Source organism: Malus sylvestris, chromosome 12 (genome assembly GCF_916048215.2).
Source record: "Malus sylvestris chromosome 12, drMalSylv7.2, whole genome shotgun sequence".
NCBI classification, from domain to species: Eukaryota; Viridiplantae; Streptophyta; class Magnoliopsida; order Rosales; family Rosaceae; genus Malus; species Malus sylvestris.
The window spans coordinates 25,763,802-25,787,016 of record NC_062271.1 but is presented as its reverse complement, the minus strand read 5'-3'; the positions used below and the strand labels follow the sequence as shown (position 1 = coordinate 25,787,016).

The following is a 23,215-nucleotide window of genomic DNA, read 5'->3' as shown; positions in this document are numbered from 1 at the left end:
GGATGAAAATTCAACGGCTACAATTATTATAATTTTAAAGGAACCTTCTATTTGTAGCCGTTGGATTTTCATCCAATGGCCCACACCCATTGGTGAGGTGGATCCTCATCCTTAGCTTAGGAGACGATCCTGGTCCCACTTTCCATACTCTTATCCTCCCTTATTTTGTGCAGTCACGGTTAAACCACGTCAATATTTTATATTAATTTTTTTTATAAAGATAATAAGACAAAAAACAATAATAATATAAAATATTGACGTGACTTAATCATGATCGCATAAATAAAAAAGGACGAATGTATATGAGAAGTGGGAGAGCAGAGAAACCAGGTCCATAACACACCGACCCTTTAAACTAATTTTTTTTTTCTGATTTGATTTGATTTGAATTGATTTTATACATTTTTGCGTCTGAGGCACTGTTTACTGATGAGTATATAATATTTTTAATTAATTTTCTTTGTGTCACTTCCAAATCCTGTGGTGTGTAGGCAGTTGCAACATGGGGTAGTGGTGATCGGGTTCCAAATCCACCGTCGGATCATGAATAAACAAACGCAAGAGGGTCCATCACACACTGCTTTATGCAACTTTGTTAATCAATATTTTATAGCAAGCCAAATGGTCCACCATGCAATTATATACATGCATGATTGCATACTATTCGATTGCATGAATCAGAATTACGTATATATCGTTGTACATATCTATAATGACCCTAAATTTAATCTTTTTGGGTTGTTAGCAGTGTCCAAAGGCTGGAGTTAGACGGATCAAAATATGAATAGCTTAGAAGTCTGTTTGTGCCACAATCATCATATTTCAAAATTCGTGGGTGAAATCCGATGAGACTTCGTTGAGATTGGCCATGCTTGTTCTGTAAGAGACCGAAATCCAATCCAACAAGGAATTATCAGGTTGCCTATAATCTTGGACTCCTTACCATCTAAGGTTGGCGTGCGCTGCAAGTAAATTACACTCCTAAAACGATACAATATCTATTTTTATATATCCTTTGCGATTTTCCCGTTTAATACGGATTCCCTATCCTAAAAGATCACATCCTCGACTAGTATAAATACACCTTCTAAGGTTATTTTCTGGTAACACAATTATCATATACTTATTCTCTTACCCATTGATTGAGTCTTATATTGCTTATTAACTTGACCGTATGAGAGCCTTTGACCGGCACACCCTCCCCCAATCTTTGGCTAACTTACGGTTTATTGTTCTTTTACCAGTTACACAGATTTGTGCATCTCCACCCTTCACGATGGTGCGTGAATTTAGTTCTAACAAGTAGGTATTGAAAGCAAGTTTGCAAATCTGGTTTAGCTACAACATTGTGTTCCTCATACAATAATTAAGTTCTATTTTCGCTCTCCTCTCTTTAGTTTAAAACTAGTTTAAACTACAAAGATAATTATTTGAACTAGATTAACTCTAGTCAATATAACTACTCCTACGTTCGAATCAAAAGAATGTAAATTTTAATTTCAACAAAAAAGTGTCCTCATGAGAAGGGTGTAGCGTGTGGCGCAAGGTGCTAGGGTTAGGGTTTTCAACTTGTGACGGCGCTGGCAAGTGAGTGGTGATCAGTAGGTTTGAGAGGCTGGTAGTGAGTGGATTCTTCACGACTGCTGGTGGTGTTTGTTTTGCCTGTGTTTTGAGTTTGACTAAATTGAAAAATTAGGGTTTGTAATGGAGAGATCGAGTGTGCAGAATATGGAGTTCTTGACAACGAAGTTTGGCACGGGCTTATCATTATCAGAGAATGAGAAGGGTGGGATTAAGATTAGGAAGAAAGCTATTGAAGATGCTCTGCTGGGCTTTCAGTATAGTGTGGTTGCTGAAGTTTTCACGCGGAATGATGTTAATGATAATGGATTTATTAATCAATTTACGAATCTTTTGAGAGGAAGGGCGGGGGTATCAATTAGGGCACTGGGTGGGGCTAGGTTCATGGCTCGCTTTGTGGGATGCCGGGACATGTGTCGTGTACTGGAGGCGGAGAAGTCGTGGCTGTTTAAGGATGATTTGGTGTTGGTGGTTGATGGGCTCGTCGTGGTCGATGGGCAGAACCCCTTTACTTGGTGTCCATGTGGGTGCAGTCGCACAATGTACCACCCATTAGTATGACGGAGGCTATATCATCCACAATTGGGGGTTTGATTGGTATGGTGCTTAGGGTGGATAAAGATGACGGTTGAGATTGTATTAGAAGATTTTTGTGTGTTAAGATTTCCTTTAATGTCTGTGAACCGATCATAAGGGGAACTAATGTGGATTTTCCTGATGATGGTAATATATGGATGGACTTTCATTATAAGGGGTTGCCTAGCTATTGTCTTATATGTGGTAAGGTGGGGCATGTCACACGACGATGTAGGGAGGGTCGAGATGGCGAAGAAGGGTTAGAGGAGGATATAGAGACGTCATATGCATTCAAAGGGCTCGATGTGGAAGTCGATCTCAAATGGAATGTGATTACAAAGAGAAGTGATGTAGGAATGTGATTACAAAGAGAAATGATGTACAAAGAGGAACAAGGGGGATGATGGGCTCGTCTTCCTCATCTAACTGGTGGAGAAATGAGAGTGTAGAAGAACGAAGGCATGTCCAGGATGATGTGGAACAGGAACGACAATGGAGGGAAAGAGAGACAAAGTTTGATGCGAGTTTCATTGGCCTGGGGGGTATTATTGTTGTGGCTGCTGGGGGGATTGTGTTACATAATCCACCGGATGAGGAGGGCGGGAATATGGGAAGCAGTGAGGTTGTGTAGCCAAGTACTGTCTTTGATCTTTATATGCCGATTATTGCTGAACAGGAGAATAAGCATGACGGGATCCTGAAAGGGGCTGTGATGGGTGGTGAGTTGAGGGAAGGGTTGATGTCCTAAGACTCTGATTCGTTTAACCTACTTCCCATAATTGAAGCTGTTTCTAGAGGTTAAAAGGAGCCGTGAAGATGGTAGTGAGGGGTTGGAAGCATGTGAAGATTTGTACCGTGTAATTAAACACCAGAGGTCTGCTTTGGACCAAATGAAAGCCACCTACGAGGGGTCTCCATGATCGCAATGAAAATCATATGTTAGAACTGTCAGGGTATCGGGGAGGACTGACAGTTTATGATCTTATGGAGTAGAATAGGCTCCACTCCCCAGAGGTAGTGGCGTTATTAAAGACTAAAAACCATAGTAGAAGGTACTGTTACTTAAAACGAAGGCTTGGAATGTCATGTATGCATACAATCGAGCCTAGGGGAATTGTATGAGGTATGTGTATGTTTTGGAGAGATGCGAATGATGTTGTATTGGTTAAGTATGGGGATTTTTTCATTGAGGTGTTGATTGTGGATGAGATACAACATTGTAGGTGGCGACTTGTGGTTGTGTATACAAGTACTGATGCTCATAAAATAGAGCAACAGTTGGATATGTTAATGGACCGAATTGATGAATATCCAGAACTATGACTTCTGATGGGTGATTTTAATGACTTACTACTTGAGTCGGAGAAGGTGGGGGGCAATGTGCAGACGGCAACTAGTATGTGGACCTTCATGAATTTCGTCACTCAATCACTGTTGTTGGATTTGGGGTTTAAAGGTTATCCGTATACATGGAGGAATAGGCGGGAAGAGGGTTTTATTCAGGAAAGAATTGATCGTGCACTTGCTACCAATGAATGGGTCCAAAGTTATCAATAAGCGGTAGTTAAGCATGTAGTGCTCGAGAGGTCTGACCATGCGATGTTAGTGCTTTTAATGGAGATGGACCAACCTAGGCGAAAGAAGAGATTTATGTATGACCCTAGTTGGAACGGGGAGGATCAGTGTGCATAGGTGGTGAGATCTTGTTGGGGTATTAAGCTTGGTGGAGCTCCGAATCTTGAACTGGTGGCTAATTTAAAATGAGTTAGACATGGTTTAGTGATGTGGAGGAAAAATGAGGGTCGTAATGAGGAAAAATAAATTTGTCGATTGATGGAGATCATTCGTTGGGAGTATCAAAAGCCGGTGTTTGATGGCTATCAAGTCCTACAGTTGAAGGCTGACCATTTGCGTGCGGTTATGATGGAAGAGGTTTATTAGCGTACGAAGTCAAGAGTGCAGTGGTTAAAGGAGGGTGATAAAAACACTAATTTTTTTTCATGCACAAATATTGAAACGAAGACGGATGAATGCTCTTCGTGGTTTGGAGAAGGAGGCCGGCACTTGGTATACTGATGAGCAGTGGTTGAGTGATATTACTGTGAGATAGTTTCAACAATTATTCACCACGGATCAACCTGCAAATGTAATGGAACTTATGCCATGTGTGCCGTGTAAGGTTGATCAAGTGGAGAATAGGAAATTGATTGCTCAGATCACGAATATGGAAATTGAAAATGATATTCATCAAATGCATCGAACGAAATCGTCGGGTCCTGATGGATTTAATGCTGGATTTTTCCATCATCATTGGGAAACGGTGGGATGAATGGTTATGGGGATGGTTAAATCTTTCTTTCAATCGCGGCGAATGTTAAAAGAGTTGAATCATACCAATATAGTGCTTATTCCCAAGGTGGATAATCCAATGAAGATGTCTCAATTTAGACCGATTTCGTTATGTAATGTGGTGTACAAGATTATTTCAAAGGTGTTAACGAATTGGTTAAAGAGAGTTCTGCCTAAGGTGATAAGTCTAAATCAATAGGTGTTTGTAGCAAGAAGGCAAATCTCGGATAATATTTTGGTAGGTCATGAGCTCTTACACTCAATGAGACAAAGGAATGATGAAGGTATTAATTTTATGGCACTTAAATTGGACATGGCTAAAGCCCATGATAGAGTTGAATGGTCGTTTCTGAATGCTATGATGCATAAGTTAGGATTTGATGATGTCTTTTCCTAATGGGTGATGAAGTGTATGCAAACAGTGTCGTATAGTGTGGTAATTAATGGGGAGGCCACGAGCAACATTAAACCGAGTAGAGGTCTCCGACAAGGGGATCCATTGTCACCGTTCTTGTTCCTTATTTTTGTCGAGGGTTTTTCAACTTTAATCCATGATGAGGAACGAATTGACCGGATAAGGGGTATCACAATGAATTCCTTAGCTGAGCCCATTTCCCATGTATTCTTTGCAGATAACTCGGTTCTTTTTTGTCGGGCTACAGAGACAGAAGCTCGGAATGTTAAGGAGTTGTTGAAGAAATATGCCGGAGGGTCAAGGTAATTCATTAATATGGAGAAGAGTTCGGTGCATTTTAGTGAGGGATGCTCTCAGACTTTGAAAGATCAATTATCAAATGTGTTGGGTATTCGACACTAGGAGGGCTTTGGAAAATATTTGGGCATTCAAGCGGATTTTGGGGCATCGAAAAAGAAAGTGTTCGAAGATGTACGAAATAGATTGGATGAAAGGATTAATGGGTGGGCGGAGCAGTTTTTGTTGGTTGCAGGGAAGGAAGTACTAATTAAAAGTGTGGCGTCTGCTTTACCAAATTATACAATGTCGTGCTTCCAACTTCCAATACAATTGGCTAAGGAAATTGCGCATGTTATTGCTTGATTTTGGTGGCGAGATCAAAAGACTAATAAAGGTCTACATTGGGTGGCTTAGAGTAAGGTTGCGAAGAAAAAGTTTGTTGGAGGTCTTGATTTTAAGGAAATTATTGCCTTTAATTTAGCAATGCTTGCTAAAGTGGGGTGGCGTGTGATTTGTAATATGGAGTCAATGTTGGCTAAAGTGCTCCAAGCGAAATATTATCCTTCCTCATCATTTCTTGATGCTCCGGTGGGTAGAGGAACATCATGGGGTTGGAAAGGAATATTACAAGGAAGGAAAGTACTAAAGGCAGATGTTCGTTGGAGGGTGGGAGATGGAAGAAATATTCATATTTTAACTGATCCATGGATGCCAACACTAAGATCTTTTAAGCCTTTGTCAAGACATATTGATATGCCTAGTAGGGTGTCTGACATTGTAGCACCTGGTGGGCAATGGGACAGGGAGAAAATAGAGAGGTGCTTTAGTCCGGAAGAAGCTGGTATTATTTTATACATGCCATTGAGCAAATGTGGTTGTTCTGATCGTCTTATATGGCACTATACTCGTAATGGGATGTATTCGGTTAAATCTGGGTATCTAGTTGCTCAAGAAATGAACAAGAACAAGGAGTTAGGGCGGAAAGGTGTTGGGCAATCAAGTAGAGAAGATGATAATGATCCGATATGGTTGGCATTATGGCGGTTGAGAGTTCCTCCCAAGTTATGCCATTTTATTTGGAGGGGTTGTAGAAATATTCTTCCAGTAAGGTCTAATTTGCTAAGAAGGGGCATAAAACTAGAGACTAGTTGCCCGTTATGTGATGAAGAGATGGAAACACAGGTACATTTGATTTTCCGTTGTCCGTTTGCTCAAGTATTTTGGTATGGTTCAGCGCTCCAATTGGATGTACTTACGGTGGAGGGTGGAGACTTTTTGGAGTGCTGGAAATGGCTATGTAAAAAATATAATGAGACTAAGGATACGGAACAACTTATGCAGTGGGTGGTATGTGGTTTGTGGCTGATATGGAAATGCTGAAATAGTGCAGTGTTTGAGACAGTTATTATACCACCGAGTGATGGTGGCGGGCAGATTGTGCAGCAACATGGTCCTAGGTGAAACCTTGAGGGGGAGGTGCATGTGCGGTGGGTGAAGCCCCCTTTTCGTACTATTAAGGTGAACTGTGATGGAGCTTGGTGTAAGCAAACGAGTGTGGGGGGTTGTGGGTGGGTAGCGAGGGACTTTGTTGGGATCATTAGAGCTGCTGGTGGTTTGGGAGATATAAGATGTGGTTCTAGTTTGATGGCGGAAGTGGAAGCATTGCGATTGGCATTGATGGCTTGTGTGGAATTTGGGTTCGAGTTTGTTCAATTCGAGACGGATTCGAAGGTCTTGGTGGATATGATTAATGGGGTCTTGGCTCCGGAGGCAGATTTGGAAGGTATCCTTTGGGATATGAACCATATTCGACAACAATTAAGTTAAGTAAAGTTTATGTTTACTCCTTATGTCTGTAATAGGGCTGCGCATCAAGTGGCTTCTTATATCACGAGTGTGTGTGTGTGTGTGTGGGGGGGGGGTTTCATATGTGGGATCGTTTTGAGCAAGAATGGTTGTTTAACACTCTGACTTCTGATGTAAACATTTCAATTCATCTTTAATAATATTTGAATTTCGACAAAAAAAAAAAACTAAATTTTAGCTATTAAAAGCAGACAAAACCATGTGCTATATATGATTAATGAACGACAATACGGGTAGGTTTGTATTGTTCTAAAACCACAACAACAAAAAAATAAAAAAAATTGTCTGCCAAAAAATTTAAAAAAAAAAGAAAGAAAGAAAGAAAAAATAATTTGGTCTGGGTCAGGTCAAGACTCAAGACAAATACAGGACATGGTCCACCATACCCTACGTGATCGTCATTCCAAGATACCTTGTACGCAAAATAAAACGACTTTTATGGAAGTTCCTATTTGGATAAATCTTAATGTGCATTTTACTAGAACATAAGCCATATTCTTACTAGTTTATATGTTATAATAAGAGCAGACAATTTAGACATTATATCATGTTTTTATGGATATTGATTTAAAAAAAAAACAAATTCATTTGCTATAATTTAAGTAAAATAATAATGACGGCACAACATGATTGTGTTTCATATACACCGAAAAATTACTTATGTATGGTAGACCAAGTTCTTCTAACTTTTAGGATGCGATTTTAAGGTCATTTTTATGCAATTTTAAAGTCATTTTTAATGCAATATTAAAGTCATTTTTATGCAATTTTAAAGTCATATTGTATGATGCATGCACTAAGTTAATTCTATAATCTACATTAATTTATAAACATGTTCACTATTGGTGATCCCTTCACAAGGAGGGAAGAACGATCTCTCTCTTTTCTCTTACGATTTAGGTTTAAATCTTTGAATCTTTTGCTAACTATCTGGTTTAAATCTTTGACGGCTTGTTATATTAGTGTATTACATTTGCGGAAATTACAGAGCGGAGATGAAATGGAAAATCTCACTGACATAATAATACGATGAATTAGCAATTTTTGAAGAAAATTTTCACAAAAAAAAAAAAGGATTCTTCACTTATGATAATTCAAGAACTAAATCGATACTTCACCCTATATATTCTGCATATGTGTTTGTGTGTCATGTCCTTTTTACAAGCACCCCTGTATAAACTTTTTGGCCTCATCCCTTTCTCTTGGTTCTTATCTATTGAAGATGCTCAATCGGCAATATCCATTTCCATGCCTTTTGGTTGGTTTCGATAGTTCTGCATTATTGGTTGCAATTTTGTTTCCTTTTGGTCCGACCACACACGTGTTGCACATACAATGGCTGTGGAAAACTAAGTTTCGTTTCAGTAATATTACCATGGTTCTCTGTTGAGATCCTTGGTCTGCTACACACTCGATCTTTTGGCTAACACATGGTTGTTTGTTCTTTTTATAAGTTACACAAATTACAACTTATGTGGGTGTGATTGTGGCATTGTCAATTGTTGATGAATAATATAGCCTCGCCAATTTTTTTTTTTTTAGTTGTAAGATTAAATATCATTGATAATGGAAATATTACAAATATGAGGATGCAAAGAGTGGTCTCGTTAAAACCTTAGTATATAAAAAAAACTTTAAATAAAAAGAAGCTAACCAATGACTTGTTTGGAAGTTCTTTTAAAGCAGCTGAAAGTACTTTAGGTGAGAATGTTTTTTGAAGCAATCTTTAGTGAAAATCTAAGTAAATCCTAGAAAAACATTTGAAGTGCTTTAAGCAAAAACACATAACTGATACTTCTTACAGGAAACATTTCAAGACTTTTGGAACCCAAAAATATTTTTTTAAGAACATTTTGAATCATTTTAAAAACACTTCCAAAGAAATTTTAATATTTTTATTTAAATAAATTAGATTTAGCTACGGTAAGAGTTGTAGGCGATCGAAAAGACCAAAAAGACAAGATTTTAATAACTTACTAGATATAAGCCCGTTAAAGCAAAATATATGATCATGGGCCAAGAAAGCAATGAGTAATGGGCTCACATGAGAGGTTGATAAGCCTACAATTTTTTTTTTCTTATGATCGAAACTGTTAATATAAATTAATGTGTTAAGAACATGTTTGTAAAAAAATCAATAAAAATATGAGATGACATTGAATTGGTGAAAGCATTACCAGTTATTTATCTATCTGTTACAATTTACTGACTAAACAACCTTATTTTTAATTAAATTTTTACAGAGATAATTTTACATAATAGTTTATAATATGAACAGTTCTGATCATAAGCATAATGTTTACGAAACCATAAAATATTTTGCAGAGAAACTTCTACAAATCTTTGAGGAGCCAAAACTTTATTCTTCAGGATATTCTTGAATAATTTTGACTTCGATGAGGAAATATTAATATTTCAAGTTCAACATTATAATGTAACATTTATTCTAGCAAACTACAATTTGTTTTCGTGTTTGGTGAGCCAATGAATACGAAGATACTAGATTATTTGTTAATATAAAATCAATTTGAACTAACGTCAACCAATTCTTTTTTATTTTCTGTTGCTAGTTTCAAACCATGACAAGATGATTTCAGACTGTTTTGGCCTGCATAGGCAGCTTCTAAAATATAAATTTGTAGTAAAGAAAAAAAACATAGCGGATTTGTCATTCGAATTTGGATAGTACGAGGGAGAAGATTCGAACTTGGAATGTCTTTTCAGTTTGGGAAGAAGAGTGGCACGAGACCAACAACCAGATGATGAACTAGTTTGTGTATTTATTTCATGTTTTCTTGAGTTGGGTTTGTGACAATAATGAAATATAAGTACTTGCAAGATTTGGTTAATTATTTATTTCATGTTTTCTTGAGTTGGGTGTGTGACAATAATACAAAATAAGTATTTGCAAGATTTGGTTAATTAGCTATATAACTTCTCTTTGGCTTGGACTAATTTAGGAGAAGCAAACGAATATGGAAGAAGAAAATTAGGTACAAGTACTTCTAGTTAGAAGTTAATAAAATTCAAGATTACGCTCTCCTTCTCTCTCATATTCTTTCTACTATAACCTGTAACTCACCTTTTTTCTGTACAATGTGTCATTAAAACTCAAATAACAACCATATGAGGGGATCACGCGGCTAGCAACAATCTTTCTATTGACAGTTTGATACTTAGCAAACAATTGAACGGAGTAGGATTCTTTCCCCTCTTTTTTTCCCTTCCATTCATTCTCCTCCTATTTGAACGGTCACAGTTAAGCCACGCTAACATCTTTTATTAATTTTTTATAGCAAGAGAAAGACATAATAAGAGAATGTGAGAGAAATGGATGGAAATGGATGGAAAGAGGAGGGAAGAGACTCCTAGTCTCAATTGAGCAACTGCGTGAGCTTCAGTTCTATCGAAAAAAGGGAAGAAACCAAATTAAAGAAAATTTGAATAATAAAGAATTAATGTAAATGTACAGTGGTCTTTAATATGCGTTATCTAATAATCAACTATGATAAAAAAAAAAAAAAAAATTTGCAGCTCAAGCGATTTTTTTACTTTCTATTTTTGGTTATTTGAGATGAAAGTTTAAATGATTATAAGTAATTACTTTTACACAAGAAATTTTGTACTCGATTATATGTATCCATAATTTCACCCTCCCTAGCAATTACTTATTTGATAAAAATTATTAAAGAAAATTGGAGCAGTTGTCTCTGAATGAAGTTTTGAATAACTTAAAATCCATGAGTATTTGTTCCTGAACTTATTATAATGCGAATCAATTATCCTTTATGCTACATTTGTTAGAATTTTTATCCAAAATAAAGGGTTTAAAAGGACAAAAAATAGATAGAAGTTTTAACAAAGTTGGCCCAAAAGACCATTGCTCCATATTATTATAAGTTCAAAGACAGATACTCACAATTTATTTTTATTTCAAAAACCAAAACTCCAATTAAACTAAAACTACGGGATTATTCCTGTTATCTAGACTTACTATACATGGAAAGAATAAGGGATCCCAAGATTCTCTCCTTACCAATTACCCTAAACTCACATCATAATATCTGCCCCACGATTTTCTATCATCGTTCACATACTCTTTTCGCTTTATCCTCAAAACCTGCCACGAGCTTCAAATTCTAGTCAAAATCTGACCTCCTTGAAGAACAAGAAAAGACCCCGCCCACTTTGACAAATTTCAAGCTAAATTTTTACCCTTAAACGTAATTAGTAATTAATTAATTTGGCATGCAAAAGACATTTCAAATGCTAATCACGCCTTCCCTAAATGCACCCATCAATGACTGCAATAATATTTCCCTAATTAAATTTACTTATTTAATTAAACAATTAATCAACTCTGACCCTCAAATTAAACCCATATCTAATATAATTTTTGTCAAAAAAAAAAAAAAAAAAAAAAAACCCACTTTTTAACAATAAGAAATTTCACGTTTACCAAACCGACGATTCAAAGACCGGTTGACTTCGAACCCGGTCCGACCGGGCGGTCCAGTGCTTGGTTATATAATTGATTTTCTTTACGTTGTCTCAATTTCTTCTCCATCTCTCTTATCTTTTTCTGCTTTCTTTCCATCATCGCAGTTTCTCAACTTTGGTGCTGTTTCGCAACGAAAGCGATAAAACGAGCTCAACGGCCGGTGCGACCCGAATCCGAGTCCTAAACCCTTTTCAAAGCGGCGGCGGCGGCTCCAATTAGCCTTCCGAAACTTGGGCCCTCATTCCGAATACGGCATGCACTTCGAATCTGTAAGTCTCCGAATCGCTGAACCCATTTGATTGATGTGCAGCTCAGAATCTTGAAAACCCTAAATTTGATTGAATTTTCGAGCTCTTTTGGGTGCTGCTCAAACATTAATGGTGAATTGTCTTTTTCCATGCTTTTTTGTATCTTGAAGGGTTCGAGATTTTAGTTGCTTCTAGGGTTCTTGGCGACGTTGGGGAAATTTGTTGTCTTGGTTTTCGATTTGAGCGGGAAATTAGGGTTAGGGTTTGCTATTCGGAGCATTGTTGCTTGGGGAAGTTTGCTGTCTGAAAATCTAAGGGTTTTTAATTTGTCGAAATTCGAGACTGGGAAAGATAGGCGTATGCTAGAGGATAATGTGTATACTTTGTGTGATTCAGAAGTGGTCTCGCCGGGTTGCTACAATGCTTCCTTGGTTAGTTATTCCATTAATAGGACTGTGGGGTCTCTCTCAGCTTCTACCACCAGCTTTCCGATTTGAGATAACTTCGCCTAGACTCGCTTGTGTTGTTGTGCTCTTGGTTACTCTCTTCTGGTATGAGGTTTTGATGCCTCAGCTTTCAGCTTGGCGCTTGCGGAGGAATGCAATGCTTAGAGAGAGGAAAAGGTTTGAGGCAATAGAGTTGCAAAAGCTGAGGAAAACAGCAACAAGGCGGTGTCGAAACTGCTCGACACCATATAGGGATCAGAATCCTGGTGGTGGTCGGTTTATGTGTTCGTATTGTGGGCATTTATCAAAGAGACCGGTTTTGGACTTACCTGAGGTACCCGGGATGGGACTTTCGAAGTCTGGGATCATCAAAGATTTAGTTGGAAAGGGTGGAAAGATATTGAATGGAAAGGCGTGGTCTGAAAATGGGTGGATGCAAGGTCAAGATTGGTCGGAGAATGGAAATTGGGTCAATGGTTCTGTTGGAGGAAAGTCTAGTTATTGGAGAAAGGACGGGAGCGGTGTTTTTGGAGCGGATGAGAGTTGCTTGGCAGAAAAGTCGTATTCAGGTGTTGTTAATTTTGCTTGCAAGCTACTAACCTTTTTTTTCTTGAGTGTTAGATGGCTTTGGAGAAAGCTTTTTAGTAGTAGTACATCAGATGATGCATCTGACGGAGATCGTAAAGGATTGGCCAAGAGGGGCGAGAATGGGGCCAACTTGAATGAAAGTAGAGGAGAAAAGGCCCGCAGAAAAGCTGAAGAGAAGAGACAGGCTAAGATAGAGAAGGAGCTTTGGGAGGAGGAAGAAAGAAAGCAGAGGGAGGAAGTTGCAAGGTTGGTTGAGGAACGCAGGAGACTTAGGGATGAGAAAAAGGAAGCTGAACGTGGGAAATCATCACCACCTGTGATTGAAAAAGATACTAAGAAGGAAGCAGAAAAGAAACGACAGGAAAGAAGGAAAGAGAAAGACAAGGGTTCTAGCAAGAGCAACTCTGATGCAGAAGAGCTGGAAAAGAGAGCAGGTAAGGAAAATGAACGAAAGCGGGACCTTGACAAGAAGAGTGACATTGACCGCAGGGAACATCTGAAATCAGGGGCAGATTTTCTTAAGGGACAAAGCACGGAGATGGGGAATAATATAAAAAATGCATCTGCAAACAATTTTATTCAGGGAAATGCTGGATCTAGGTACCTGGACCGCATGAGGGGTACGATTTTTAATTCTTCAAAGGCATTTGGTGGAGGTAGTTTCTTTGGAAAGGATGCTAATACTACAATGACAAAAGAAACCAAATCTAGCAGTTCTGTAGATCATGTCCATAGTTATTATGCCCAGAAGAGAGACTTATGTCCACCTGAGCGCGTAGCTGCAAGACCTTTTATTAATGGAGATGATAAGAGTGTCCACCGCCCTGTAAGTTTCTTGCTTTATACCTCATTGTTAATATGTGCTTTCATATAACTTTAAATATGTATCAGTAGCCTGCCTAACTTCTAAGGGAGAATTTATACACTAATAATTTTCATGGGAATTATAGATACCTGTGATCCAGTTGAGTTTGTTCATTATGCCGTTTATCTATTAGGTTGTTTTTGACTTTCTGAGCATTTAAAAATGTGATTGTATCAAGTTCAACAGTTCTGTAACTTAAGTAGATTCAGGCTCAACATTTTCTGGATCCTTCTTGGAACTTCTACCCAAAAATCTACAAAGTGAAACACTAATTTCAACTCCTGTTGCCTCATAAATGATAATAATATTAGGCATATTATAACAACATTTAGATGCATACAATAAGTGTTACAATGTGATCCATTTCAATGCAGGTTCACTCAGAACCACAGTCAGGGACTGCACCTAAAAAATCATGGCAGCAGTTGTTTACTCGTTCATCGTCAGTGCCTTCATCATCAAGTGTAAATGTAATAAGTAGACCAAAAGCAAAGTCTCAGACAAAAGTTCAAAGTTCTCAGTTATCTGGCCAGTCGTCATCAATCCAATCATTTGATAATCCAATCAACTTTGGGCTGCCATCACCATTCGCTTTATCTACTACCTATCCAAAAGGATCTACTAGCAGCAGTTTAGGTTTTTCACCCGCAATTGATCCCATATTTCCTCACATTGGAGAAGGACATCATGAACTTATACCCGAGGAGCCAGAGCTTTTTGAAGACCCAAGTTACGTCCCTGATCCGGTATCCTTGCTTGGGCCAGTTTCTGAGTCACTTGATAATTTTCAATTAAACATGGGATTGGAGAGGCCTCGCACATTGAAGAATGGACCTGCTTCATCTGAAGTGAACAAGCCATCTCCAATCGAGTCACCAATGTCGCGAGAAAAGCTTAATAATTCTAGTCGCTTCCCTAGTACCCCAAAGGCCCATGATATGCATGCTTACCCCTTGGATGATGCAAGTGCAAATGATAAGGGAACGTGGCAAATGTGGAACAGTTGCCCTCTTGGTCAGGAAGGTCTAGGTTTTGCAGGTGGCTCTCCAAGCTGGTTTCTACCTCCAGAACTGAACAGATCAAACAAGGATGATCTTTTGCACCCATCATCAGTATCACTGTTTACTACAGAAGATCAGGTTGTTTCTGGCTCTCAATCTCCTAAGAATCAGAGAATTTTTCTTGGAAATGGCCAGAATGGCGGAACCTTTAGCCCTGTTACTGGTTCCGGTGATCATGATCCTTGGTTGCAGAAAGCCTTTTTTCCTCCATTGTCAACAGCTGAAAACCATTTTCATCTGAGACCTCCAGACGAAACTTCGAAGAATGAACTGATTTTTGGGAGTCCCATCAGAGCTACTGGTAACCATCCATTTGAGCTGCCTCAAGCGAATGGTTGGTCCGAGTAAGTGCATCACACCTCATCCTCTGTATTTCGAATTTAGTTTCTAAAACTTGCTTTTTATGTCCTTCATAGAGCTTTTATAGATTAATTATGGCGGGATTACTGTCCTGTAATAGTGGTGTGTAAAGGTTAGGGATATTTGTTCTTGCCTGAAGCGAAGAATGTCAACTAGAAACAATAATGAATCACGAAGGGAAAGTTAAAATGTTTACACTTTTTTATTCTTTCCCGTTCTTGCAATGTAATCCATCCAGGACAACACTAGGGTGGGCGTTTGAATCAATAATGAATCAGGAAGGGCAAGTGGAAACGTCTACGCATATTTTCTTCAGTTCTTGCAATATAATCCTGTATAGCACTAGGGTGGACGTTGGAGTTCTAATGTGCTGAGAAAGGGTTTGGATATGCACAGTATATAGCTTGATGTTTTAGTTATGTTGTTGTGGGAGTAATTTCTTCATTAAATGGCTTGTATGTTTTGTTGCCTCTATTTGCCAAACCTTGTCATTGGATGAGGTTGACCATGTACCATGTCGTGGACGGAAGTTGGTAAGAGTTTTCATTGATGCGATAGGCACAACCCCAAAGCTGGAACTCAATTAAAGTTGTCACTGAATAATAGTTAGTATAAGTTTGTTTTGAATGGTTGGACAACGAGTAGATTTATGCAGTGCTTTTAACCAAGTCATGGAGTCCTTGCTTGGTTTGCTATTCTGTCGTGCTATTTATCTCAGTGTTAAATAGAATTCATTGTTTGAAAATGCCTTCCAGTTGATAACGGTGATCTAATTTTTGTTGTGATTTGGTTTTTGTTTTCCAGCAGAAAGGAATGGGATGAATGCGCTGTGACGGGAACAGGGGACGGTGTTGGAAAGCCATATGTGTTGAGGCCTCCTGTCAGGGGTATGTATCCGACCCCGAATCCAAATGTACAGCCGCTTTGGTGATTTTAATTGAAAACAGAAAATGAGAAACAGTCTGCCTCCTGTACTAGTGGTCAAATAGCCTGTTTTGGCGGATAGTTTAGAAAATACTGGACGCATTGTATCTTCCTGCTCTTCTTTATAAGGGAGATTGATGTTTACTTAACAGTAGCTTGGATAGGAATACTAAGAATTCTGCTGCATTTGCCCTCCCTCTCTCTTTGCTTGAACCATGATATGAATGTTGGATATCTTGTAACATACTAACTAGCAAGAGGAACCAAGGAGTCCCTTCATTCCTATATATAGTTGTTTTCCGCTTGTTCCTGGTCGTTTTTAAGGGTTTTTTTAGCACTGAGTTGTTGAACACCTGCTTCCCTGTTGAATAAGCGGTTTAGAGAATCGAACAAACGACACTCATCTAACTATGGTTGGAGGTTAAATAGCACTCATCTAACCATGGTTAATGCGGTGGTAAGATTGTTGATTTGGGTGGATTTTGCTCCAATAGGGGTTTTAGGGGAGTTCTGTTATGAATAGTAATAGACGTGTTAGTTACTATTGGCAATGATTATTATTTTTTCTTTTACGTATGATTCAATTACTTAATAATTATTTCATAGATGAGATGAATTCAGAATAGGTTGCTAATATAGTTGCGGTGTCCAAATTTTATTTCGACAAAAAAAAAAGGGATTTTATTTTATTTTAAATATATTCGTCAAATTTTAATAGATTCATTTTTTTTTTTCAAAATTTTATGATTTTCTTATAATTTTTTACTTTACATTTAAAAAAAAATGTTGGATTGAAGTTACCATTTGATCAGAAGGCTAGAAAAGTGTCACTTGGCAGTAGGGATGGGCAAATATCCATTAGTTATGGGTAATTGTGGTTATCCGTCCATTTAAATTTCACGGTTACGGTTATGGGTATAACCGTTTATCCATAAAATTTAAATGGACGGTTATGAATATTAACTGCGGTTATAACGGTTACCTGTTTATTTTAATAGATATATAAAATAAAAAAAATAAAAAACCTAATCTGTAAGATTTTAAATTTCTATTTCTCTTAATGGTGCACTGAGGAATCTGACTGGTATAGATTTGACATTTTGGGCTATAATGGTGATGTGCATCATAGTAGCTATAATGGTGTTGTGCATCATAGTAGCTAGGTGATGAATATGATTGGTATGTTTAATTCACTTTTTAATTGTTGCCGTGGGAACCAGTTGTGGACCTGTGGTATGAATATGATGTATAATCTAAGGTCACATTCGCTAGTTATACCTTACTTAATGCATTCTCTTCTAGTTGTCCTTTTTGATCCTTCATACGTATTTCCTCCTATATGCCAACACCTCTGGTTAGAAACATTTATTTTGGGATACTAATTCAATTTATACATTTCTTTTGTAGCCGATGAGACTTTGTGATTGAATGTGCTTAAAGCATTAGTGTTTGAAGGTGTTTAGTTTAGAAATATTTTAGAGCTATGAATTATTTAGTATTCAAGATAATGATAGTTTTTAGAAGCTTTACTTTGTAATCATATGGATGTTATAATTGAATAATTGCTTGGGTATAGAAGAAAAATATGTCGAAAATACATGAATTTTCTTTCCAATATGCTTGCTTAAGTAATGAGAGGTATTTTGTTAGTAAAAAAATCAATTATTAGCAAATATATTATATTACCTTGATTGATTAAAACTATCGTTCGTCTTAATTATTTCAATTATTGGAGTTGTATATGGTTACAATTAAAAAAATATGTAAATAGGCGCAAAAAGGGGTAAATGAGTTAAAAAATGGATAAACGGATAAACGGGTATACGGTTACTGTTAAATAGGTACGCGGTTATGGGTATGGTTAACCGTTTATAAACGGTTATGGGTATGAGTACAACCATTTAGGCAATTACCCAACAGGTAAACGGTTATGCGGATATGAGTATAAACGGTTATGGGTAAATAACCGTGATTACCCGTCCGCCATAACCATTGCCCATCCTTACGTGGCAAAGACCATTACACTCCAGCTTTTGACTGGCCTCACGAGACATGTTCACATGACTAACGTCATCCCATGATGCATAAAAGGTCATTCCTCTCAAAGATCATCAAGGTTAAAGGAAAAGAAACACTATTGAACTCTTATTTTGACGAATCAATATTTTAGCTACTCCAGTGTACGGAGAAGAAGATTGAACTTGAATGCAATAGAGCACCGCACAATCCTGAGTAACTAGTTTAGTTTTTAGGATCAGGATCCTCTCCTGAGCAGATGGAGAGGATCCTCCTGACTAGGTCCATCGGACTGTTCAAAAATTATCCAAGGGCTATAATTATTATAATTTTTAGTGGAGCCCCCTGTTTGTAGCCGTTGGATAAATTTTGAACGGCCTGATGGGCCCGGTCAAGAGGATCCTCTCCATTTGCTCAGGAGAGGATCCTAATCCTAGTTTTTATTCATCGTGTTAGAACAAGACAGGTGTCTTGACTAAAATACATGAAACATTATTAATAAAATTAGAAAAAGATAGGGAACTTTAACGAAAAGCTCCCGGTACTGTTCATTTTAACGAAAAACCACATTTTTACACTAAAAAGTTAATCCTGGTACTATTCACTTTACCCTTTATTTTGTCCTTATCATTAAAACTCAAAGTTTTCAAATCCTTTTCATTAGTTTTCCTAAAAAGATATGCCTCAAAAAAAAAAAAAAAAAAAATTATCATTAAAACTCAAAGTTTTCAAATCCTTTTCATTAGTTTTCTTAAAAAGATATGCCTCAAAAATAAAAAATAAAAAATATAAAAAAAAAGAAAAAGAAAAAGAAAAAAAGGGAAATCCGACCTACCGGATTCGAACCAGTGACCTAAGGATGCCTGACAGGCTTTTACCCACTACAGTCCTCCGCTCTACCAACTGAGCTAAGGTCGGTTGTTGATGTTGTTCCTATTATACGTTGTAGTATCCCATTAGTAAAACATACCAAAAAATAAAAAATAAAAAAAGTGTAAGGCAGCATTTGCCACCTTTTAGGTTGTTTTTTACACATTCTACCCGTCAAATATGTGGTCAAAAAAACAAAGTCACTCGGTAATCCCAAAACCTCCGCTGATCCAAAATTTCCACGTCCACTTTGCATTCTAATTCCAAATCTGAGTTGTATTAGGAGAAGCATAGATTGGCTATTTAAGCAGCTACAGCCACAGCCACAGCCACATCTCTCTCAAATAGTTGCTCTTAATTCTTAACTTCTAAATCCAACGTTAACAAAGAAACAAGGAAAGAATTTACGAAAGCAAGAAAGAAGAAGGAAAGGAAAGAATGTGTCCGCTGAGGTTCATACTCATCTTCTTGTCCGCCGCGCTCGCCGCATTCTTCGCTTTGAGGAACCTCGAAAACTTGTTCCAAGATTCTACTACTTGTGCTGACCATCACCAGGAACTGCTCAGTTCGCTCAAAGGTCAATCGGCATCCCCTTCCTTGTCTTCCAAGGTTGCATCTGCTGCCGGAAAGGGTTTTTGGACGTTCGTTGACATGGCAAGCGGACACTACCTTTGGAGGACTTTGGTTTCATCATCTTCTTCTTCTTCTTACACAGCTTGATTAGTGTTTTCTTGCTGCAGCTCTTATTCAATGTTTTATTTTTTATTTTTTAATCCGCTTGTAATTTATTTACATGTAGTAGGAAAATTCTTGCATTAGCAATAGGTTTAAGAAAAATTCAAATTCTTGCATTCATTGTACTTTGCAATCGCTACAATGATTAATGTTTCTCGATAATGGACCAACAAAGTTCATACTAGGACATACTACAAACGAATCCGCTACCCTTTTTTTATTCGATTTTTATGAATCCTAGGGTGCGACTGCGTGCACTGGGATTGCCAGAGAAGGCTGTTGCTCTTGCTGCCCTAGTTGTGGCAGCTCTTGTTCTTGTTGCTGCAGCAGCTGCTGCCCGAGTTCCGGTTGCTCTTCTTGTTGCTGCTGCTCCTCTCCTTGCCAAGTCCAAACAATGTCCTTGAGAGCTGGTCTGATATCTTTCTTCATGGCCTTGCGATACTCCAGTGTATCTCCACTAGACTTCTTCACTTCTACCAGATGAAAAGACGGGGTGATTTCAAATATCTCGGTTTCAATGCCCAGCACCCCCTTCCTGCCTTCTGTGGACCCTTCCATTTTCAACAACCCTCCATCCCACTTCTTTATTTTCAGTTTCAGACGCTTGGCAATGTCCTCCAGCTTAGAGATGATGGTGGAGGCCGTTTTGTTGGACGTAAACCGCACTTCCTTTTTCTGATCTGTCTGCTCAAACAATCCAGACAAGTCAAAGCCTGCTGAGTAGGAGATGATGTCGAAAGCATTCAAGTTAGATGGCTTTGATAATTCTTGCTTTGACTCCACAGAAGAATTGCTATCTTCATTAGCTCCAAAAATTGCATCAACATCCAGAGGGGCTGGCTCTTTCATTGGTACCTCAGCAATTACAGGTTTCTGGACGAGTCCCTTCCGGCACCAAGAACTCTGCATAATTTTGGCAATGGACATCCGAGTATTTGGATTCGGGTCCATGATCTTTGACAGCAACCTGCGTACTTCCGGAGAAAACCAGTTCGGGAATTTGAATTCACCCTTACCAATCTTCCTATACATCTCCATCAGATTTGAATCGTGAAATGGGAGATAGCCAGCCAATAGAACATACAACACCACCCCACATGACCAAATGTCAGCCTTGGCGCCATCATAGCCTTTCCTGTTTATTACTTCTGGAGCAACGTATGCAGGGGTTCCACAGGTTGTATGAAGCAGACCATCTTGGCGCTTAGATTCACCAAGGGCACTAAATCCGAAATCTGAAACCTTTAGATCCTCATTCTCATCCAAAAGTAGGTTTTCTGGTTTCAAATCCCGATGGCAGACTCCTCGACTATGGCAGTAATCAACAGCACTGATGAGCTGCTGAAAATATTTCCTAGCAACATCCTCTTTTAGCTTGCCTTTGGAAACCTTGTTGAAGAGCTCACCGCCTTTGACATACTCCATGACAAAGTAAATCTTGGTTTTGGTGGCCATTACCTCATAAAGCTCCACAACATTCGGGTGTCTAATCAGTCGCATGACAGAAATTTCTCGCTTAATCTGATCAATCATTCCGACCTTCAAGACCCTCTCTTTATCAATTATCTTAATCGCAACACTCATGCCGGTTTTAAGGTTCCTCGCATGGTGAACCTTGGCAAAGGTTCCTTGCCCTAATAATCGCCCCAATTCATACCGCTGCATCAACACGCTCCCTTTTTTCTCCATCTCCAGCTACTATTCTTGTACACTGCAGAAGCTACTTCTACCCGATAGCGTAATATATAATACAGAAGCTATATTCTCAAGAATATAAAAGTTCAACCATCTTCATAGACATCATGTTTTGACAAGATGTGCCCGCCTATATTTCTCACTGAAGTGGGCACTTGAGCATAGAATCTGAACTCGTAGCGAGTTTTATCAATCTCATCATTGATAAGCAAGGGCAGCTCAAACAGAGCCACAACCTCATCAGTAAGAGATGGAGAGCTCTCGACCTTGACGCACATCTTTCAGCATTCCCTGGCTTTCGTCTTTGATAACCAAGAGAAAACTGAGGAAGATGACTTGCTCAAACTCAACCGGACGCGAAACCAGATCCTCACCTGAGAGAAAAACAACGGAAACATAAGATCTTTGACCCTTCCATGCTTAAATTTGGTGCATAATTTGGAAGTAAGTTCGAAAAAATGCGTAGTTTTCACAGTGAATTACAAGTTTACAACAACCCTGTCAAAGCTTTAATATTTTACAACATTTCGTCAATTTCTCTATCTTTCATATTTGAAAGCTGTGAACTTCACCAAGTATTTCAACAATTTATAAATAATTTGCAGCTTTTTATTAATTTGCAACAAGAAATAATTACAATTCAGCAACATAATCATTTCTTAAACTCGATATATTCAACCAAGACTCATCCAAAAAGAACCAGGAAGAAAAACCCATTTCCCAGCTTCAGATTTCCAAGATTTCAGCATATCAAGAAGGGAAAATAAAAGAAAAAACTCAAATTTTCTCGGCAACCAAACAGTAAACAGATTCGAAACAAAAACCCTCAACCTAAAAACAAACAAAATTGAAAAATTCACACTCAACAGAAACAGCAAAGAAAACCAGAATCGAATAAAAAGATTCGAACTTTACCTTGAAATTAAAGCAGAAATTCTTCCCCAGTTGAAAGAATGAAGAGAATTTGAAGAGAATGAAATGCTTGGTGGTTGTCTTTTAGATTTAAAGCAAGAAAAAAAGGGAGAATTTGAAGAGAATGAAATGCTTGGTGCTTGGCTTTTAGATTTAAAGCAAGAAAAAAAGGGTGGAGCGCTGTGCCTAACGCGCCAACGGCAACCAATAATTTTCCCAATCGTTTGTTTTTTTGTTGTTGTCTTCTTGTTTCCCTGAGATTACAGCACTGCCACTCACTGTTCGGGGAATAATTACAAAGATGCCACCTTTTTCTTATTAATATAACATTATTTCCATAAACTTTGATAAAATATTTTTAAAATTTAGATAAATATATCTGTTTTGTTTTGCCAACGACATACTCTTTTGTTAAACGGAAAAGCATTAAGCGCTTATCATGTTTCTAAACTATTGTGTCTGCCATTACACTTGTTTACTTTTCTTAATTGGAGGCTTAGCATGAATCTTCATCGCTGCTTTGCAATTAGCACGGCTTTAACGCGATGGATATCAGTATTTCAAAAACTCTTTGTCATTTATAGTTTTATATTAATTTTCATGCTAAAATTATAACATTATGTAAAAAATATAAATGTAGAGCAAAAAAGAATCTCAAAAAATCCAAAAAACGATATTTGAACTTATTCCTTAAAAAAGAATACCCTCATTAAATAGGCAAGGTCTACAAATATTCTCATGCAGTTCAACATACTTGGAGGTTCGAGCATACTACGACTACATTAAGCTCTAATGCTCGTGGCATAGAAAAATTAAAGACATTTATGATATGATTAATCACCGAATCTTATTTTTAATACATATCTGATTAAAAATCAACTCAAACAAGTAAGAAATCATCATCACAATCAATCAAGGATACCTACCT

General features: G+C 37.9%; 2 protein-coding genes and 1 non-coding gene across 4 annotated transcripts; 1 reads left to right on the top strand and 2 right to left on the bottom strand.

Moving 5' to 3' along the window:
* Positions 1–11,623: 11,623 nt before the first annotated feature.
* Positions 11,624–16,364, top strand: LOC126593269 (stress response protein nst1-like). 2 transcript variants are annotated; one of them, XM_050259287.1, is made up of 4 exons: positions 11,624–11,836; positions 11,986–13,675; positions 14,089–15,119; positions 15,940–16,364. In XM_050259287.1, the coding sequence occupies exons 2-4, from the start codon at positions 12,188–12,190 to the stop codon at positions 16,064–16,066; spliced, it is 2,646 nt and encodes an 881-aa protein (XP_050115244.1). In that variant the 5' UTR covers positions 11,624–11,836; positions 11,986–12,187; the 3' UTR covers positions 16,067–16,364. The 2 variants fall into 2 exon arrangements, with proteins under 2 accessions (XP_050115244.1, XP_050115245.1); XM_050259288.1 differs by having other exon boundaries at positions 15,943–16,245.
* Positions 16,365–18,900: 2,536 nt separating this feature from the next.
* On the bottom strand, positions 18,901–18,993 carry TRNAY-GUA (transfer RNA tyrosine (anticodon GUA)). The gene is made up of 2 exons: positions 18,957–18,993; positions 18,901–18,936 (listed from the first exon to the last, which is right to left on the bottom strand). It is a non-coding gene; the product is annotated as a tRNA-Tyr (tRNA).
* Positions 18,994–19,771: 778 nt separating this feature from the next.
* On the bottom strand, positions 19,772–22,505 carry LOC126592819 (CBL-interacting protein kinase 2-like). The gene is made up of 2 exons (XM_050258605.1): positions 22,291–22,505; positions 19,772–21,749 (listed from the first exon to the last, which is right to left on the bottom strand). The coding sequence occupies exon 2, from the start codon at positions 21,367–21,369 to the stop codon at positions 19,918–19,920; it is 1,452 nt and encodes a 483-aa protein (XP_050114562.1). The 5' UTR covers positions 21,370–21,749; positions 22,291–22,505; the 3' UTR covers positions 19,772–19,917.
* Between the last annotated feature and the right edge of the window lie 710 nt (positions 22,506–23,215).

Bases quoted from the DNA above. Each gene is read 5' to 3' on its own strand.
- LOC126593269 (XM_050259287.1), top strand. From the start codon at position 12,188: ATGTGTATACTTTGTGTGATTCAGAAGTGGTCTCGCCGGGTTGCTACA. The intron at 13,676-14,088 runs GTAAGTTTCTTG...ATTTCAATGCAG, and splicing joins ATAAGAGTGTCCACCGCCCT to GTTCACTCAGAACCACAGTC. The intron at 15,120-15,939 runs GTAAGTGCATCA...TTTGTTTTCCAG, and splicing joins CAAGCGAATGGTTGGTCCGA to CAGAAAGGAATGGGATGAAT.
- LOC126592819 (XM_050258605.1), bottom strand. From the start codon at position 21,369: ATGGAGAAAAAAGGGAGCGTGTTGATGCAGCGGTATGAATTGGGGCGA.